Source organism: Nannobrachium achirus, assembly GCF_963921795.1.
Source record: "Nannobrachium achirus genome assembly, chromosome: 24".
In the NCBI taxonomy this organism is placed as follows: domain Eukaryota; kingdom Metazoa; phylum Chordata; class Actinopteri; order Myctophiformes; family Myctophidae; genus Nannobrachium; species Nannobrachium achirus.
Window position 1 is genome coordinate 600,405 of NC_137831.1, and position 5,000 is coordinate 605,404.

At 39.8% G+C, this 5,000-nt stretch overlaps 1 protein-coding gene across 2 annotated transcripts in view; it reads left to right on the forward strand.

Moving 5' to 3' along the window:
- Positions 1-5,000, forward strand: part of fbxo3 (F-box protein 3) — a 51,524-nt gene that overhangs the window by 36,721 nt on the left and 9,803 nt on the right. For both annotated transcript variants that reach the window (XM_080720852.1, XM_080720853.1), the window contains exons 8-9: positions 2,641-2,763; positions 4,767-4,882. In XM_080720852.1, the coding sequence (XP_080576978.1) occupies positions 2,641-2,763; positions 4,767-4,882 (239 nt within the window). The remainder of the gene's footprint in view (positions 1-2,640; positions 2,764-4,766; positions 4,883-5,000) is intronic.

The window sequence follows — 5,000 nt, forward strand, 5'->3', positions numbered from 1 at the left end:
TATAATATGTTTTGTATGTGTCTATGGAGTTAACATTACTCTAACAGACCACCAGGTGTGGTTATAATATGTTGTATGTGTCTATGGAGTTAACATTACTCTAACAGACCACCAGGTGTGGTTATAATATGTTTTGTATGTGTCTATGGAGTTAACATTACTCTAACAGACCACCAGGTGTGGTTGTAATATGTTTTGTATGTGTCTATGGAGTTAACATTACTCTAACAGACCACCAGGTGTGGTTATAATATGTTTTGTATGTGTCTATGGAGTTAACGTTACTCTAACAGACCACCAGCTGTGGTTATAATCAGACCAATATCTAGGGTGTTGCAAGGAATGGAGTTTGTCCATGCGAGTGAAAAATGTCGGGTTTTATCCGGTTTTGTGTGTTTTTTATTTCAGTTTCGGGTGTTTACACAACAGTCAAACAAGGAGATGCAGATAGCTGCATAGTTAGGCCTACTATTTGGCATGCAGCGAAACACACATACAGTTTATTTTGATTTTTTTTTTCATTATTAGAACAAATACTCCCATAGGCGTAGTTTGACATTTGCCCTTTCATTATTGGTATCACAGTTGCAGCAAGAAATTTGGTACGAGAGATATTTCTTTAAGAAGTGCCAATAAGAATAAACCATTTGATAATCTCTGCTATAATTTCTAAATGGCTACAAAACATAACAGGGAATATCAGTGAATAATAATACTTTAAAAATGATATTTTTACATTTTAAAGTCCTTTTTAATTATTATTTTTCGAACTTTGAAAAGAAAAGATTATATATATATTTTCTTAACATCATTAATTTTCAAGCCTAATATGTATAATCTTTGAGTACAGTTCAGATATTGCAGGTATGTACTGGCATATTCATAGCCAGACAACCAGAGAGAGAGAGACGAGAGAGAGAGAGCTGATCACTTAACATTTCAATCAATCAACTCAATTGTCGCCAGCTGGTCTCTGTGTGAAACCTAGACTCCAGTGAGCAGTTGGTTAAAGTGATAGTTCAGATATTTTTGACATAAAGCTGTGTGAAATACTTGCCATTAAAATAGTGGTTACAAATGTATTAATTGATTACCAAGAGTCCCGTGGTCAGAGTTCTGGTCAGTTTTAGATGAATATAAAGTAGTTCTGGTGATTTGGCAGGGGCTCATGGCCCAATCATTAACTCATTTGTAGCCGATCCCGAGTATACTCGTGAAAAATACTCGAGTACTCGGAGTGCCGATCCCGAGTATACTCGCGCTATATACTGTATATACAGTAAAGCTGGCAAGCTTACCGTACGGTCCGTTGGAAAGTGCTGGCACGATTGGACTCGCCGATTCATCATCATCGCGGATCCACGTGCACACAATAGTGATTCCTTAACATGGAAGTCGACGGTCTATCTCATCTTTAATGTCCATTTTCTCCAAAAAACACTTTTGAAGCCAAGGATGGCATTGGATTCTCGCTATAATAACACAAGCTGAAAGGGAACGATCCGCCATTACTGCAACCGCATGGGACGATGATCACTTCCGGTGAATGACGTCATGACGTCAAAAAGGAAATGTTTGCGCAATCGACTTCTGGCCTTCAAAATAAGAGACTGGCCGCGGACGGAGCAGGCGAAAGGCGCGCTGGACATTTAACCCCGTTCATGTCTGGAGCACTAAATGGTTAAAAATAGATGAATCCACAAAACTAGCGTCATTTGTATTGTTGACCTATTTCTACCAAATAGACCAACTTTCGTTCATCTTATTTTTTGTGTCCAGTATCACTATGCTGCTGCAACGTATTTCCCCAAAACAAGGTGCTTTGCAGTCAGCTGATCAGAACGAAACCTCCCTCTATATGGTAGAAATAGGCAAACAATACAAATGACGCCAGTTTTGTGGATTAATCTATGTTCAATGTTTGGGCCACGCCAAATGGCCCCCACCCCATTGGAACTACTTAATATTCATTAGAAACTGACCAGAACTCTGACCACGGGACTCTTGGTAATCAATTAATACATTTGTAACCACTATTTTAATGGCAAGTATTTCACACAGCTTTATGTCAAAAATAGCTGAACTATCACTTTAACACTTTAAAAGATCATAACTCTTGACAGGAATGTTTTCTAAATGCTCAGAAATGCTGGAGGCCCAAATGAAGCCCCTGGTTATAATGTAGCCTGGCTCCAGCCAATAGACCCGCCCACTCTCTGAGTGAGTTATAATGTAGTTATAATGGTTATAATGTAGCCTGGCTCCAGCCAATAGACCCGCCCACTCTCTGAGTGAGTTATAATGTAGTTATAATGGTTATAATGTAGCCTGGCTCCAGCCAATAGACCCGCCCACTCTCTGAGTGAGTTATAATGTAGTTATAATGGTTATAATGTAGCCTGGCTCCAGCCAATAGACCCGCCCACTCTCTGAGTGAGTTATAATGTAGTTATAATGGTTATAATGTAGCCTGGCTCCAGCCAATAGACCCGCCCACTCTCTGAGTAGTTATAATGTGCAGGTTTGAGCCTATTTCCACTGTGATCCTTTTTTCGTGTGTGTGTGTGTGTGTGTGTGTGTGTGTGTGTGTGTGTGTGTGTGTGTGCGTGTGCGTGTGCGTGTGCGCGTGCGTGCGTGCAGGTATGTCCATGACAAACAGTGCATCTCCAGGACTGATGACATCACAGTATCAGTCTCCACCTCCTTCCTGCCTGAGCTGTCGTCTGTCCATCCTCCTCACTTCTTCTTTACCTACCGTATAAGGTAACTTCCTGTTCCTCACTTCTTCTTCACATACCGTATAAGGTAACTTCCTGTTGCTCCCATAGACTGTATAAAAGATATGGACAAAGAGAAGCCATTGGTTTCTATGCAGCACAAATGACACAATATGGGTCCTTAGAATGGGTGTTGCCATCATAGATTGTAAAAGCACCAGAGGATGCTATTGGCTGCCAACGGTCACGTGCAACCGCAGGGATACATGGGAGAATGTGGTCGGAGCCTCCCGAAATACAACACACAAAGAAGAACACAGCCGGCTGGTATCCAGGGACGTCTGGTGGCTAGTGGGGCTAAATATAAATTATTATTATTATTAAAATATTGTTTTAGAAGAGTTCATTTTATTTGCTGGTGGAACCTAAAGCAGCAACAGCATCAAAAAGTTACAAGAAAACCCCCAAATATGTCCAAATGGGCAGAATTCTTACAAAGTTACAAGAAAACCACCAAATATGTCCAAATGGGCAGAATTCTTACAGCCCAGGCCTGCTGTAACAAGAAGTGTAGTGGCTGCAGTGGAACCGCGCACTTTCAAAACCTTTTGTAATTTGTATCAATTAAAATATAGACTACCACATACACTTTCAAACGAGACAGGCAGCAATGCACAACACAAGCAAGCAATTATGGCATTACTCATGACGGTGGATATTGAACAATTATGCCAGCGAGGAAACTATTCAATGATTATCATCAAGGATACTTTCTGATTCTGGAACTGGAACAACTAATCTGTGAGTATTATTGCCTGAACAGGTCAACTGTTAGGACTTCTCTTCTCTATCGTGCAGCAGCACTGCAGCTGAAAGCCTGTATCAACAGAATAATGTGCGTTTTGGTTGCATAAGATGTGATGCACAATTGCTGTGTGCTTGTGTGCATACTGCATACTATTGTGGCTATGTGTGCCAGTCAGATATGTCTGTAGCCTAACTGTTTTGTGTAGCTGTATTCATGTATAAAAATTATATGGCATAAGGCATAAAGAGCTTGACATAGCGTGGAGGCGGCGGCGGCGGGGGGGGGGGGTGGCGTGAGACGGGTAAAGGGGGCCCGAGCATTGTGGCTCGCATACCGGCCCGGTTCTGAATTGTTTCGCCACTGGATAGAGATGTTAAAGTGATCCCTGTATAATACAACAAATATGCCTTAATACATTATAATTGTCCTCTATAACTACAATGTAAAATTAAAAACACCTTAAATATTTTATTTCTTCTAGAAATAGCTGATTCACTCAATAGGGGAAATGCCCGTCGCAAGTTGATGATGTCATAAATGTCATGTGTGATCTATCCTTATGGAATGCATGTGCAAATAAAAACAAACGTAATACTTCCTATGGTTAATATGAGCATCAAATCAATATTTCAAATGTGACTGCGTTTATTTTTTTTGCACATGCATGCCATAAAATGACACATGACTTTTATGACATCATCAACTTGCGACAGGCATTTCTCCTATTGAGTGAAAGATTAGCTATTTCTAGAAGAAATAAAATATTTAAGGTGTTTTGAATTTTACATTGTAGTTATAGATGACAATTATAATGTATTAAGACATATTTGTTGTATTAGCCAGGGATCCTTTTAAGCAGTGCATTAATTAACTCATTAATATTAATTAACAGGATAGAGATGTTAAGCAGTGCTCTACCAGAGGCAGCGTGTCAGCTGGACAGTCATTAACTCATTAATATGTAATGAACAGGATAGAGATGTTAAGCAGTGCTCTGTATTAACAGGATAGAGATGTTAAGCAGTGCATTAATTAACTCATTAATATTAACAGGATAGAGATGTTAAGCAGTGCATTAATTAACTCATTAATATTAACAGGATAGAGATGTTAAGCAGTGCATTAATTAACTCATTAATATTAACAGGATAGAGATGTTAAGCAGTGCATTAATTAACTCATTAATATTAACAGGATAGAGATGTTAAGCAGTGCATTAATTAACTCATTAATATTAACAGGATAGAGATGTTAAGCAGTGCTCTACCAGAAGCAGCGTGTCAGCTGGACAGTCGCTACTGGAGGATCACCAACGCTAACGGGAAGGTGGAGGAGGTACGAGGACCTGGCGTCGTGGGTGAGTACTGTCTTCTCATTGGTTAAGACATGCCACATCAGTGGTACCGCGTTCTCATTGGTTAAACCAGGGGTCGGCAACCCAAAATGTTGAAAGAGCCATATTGGACCAAAAAAAC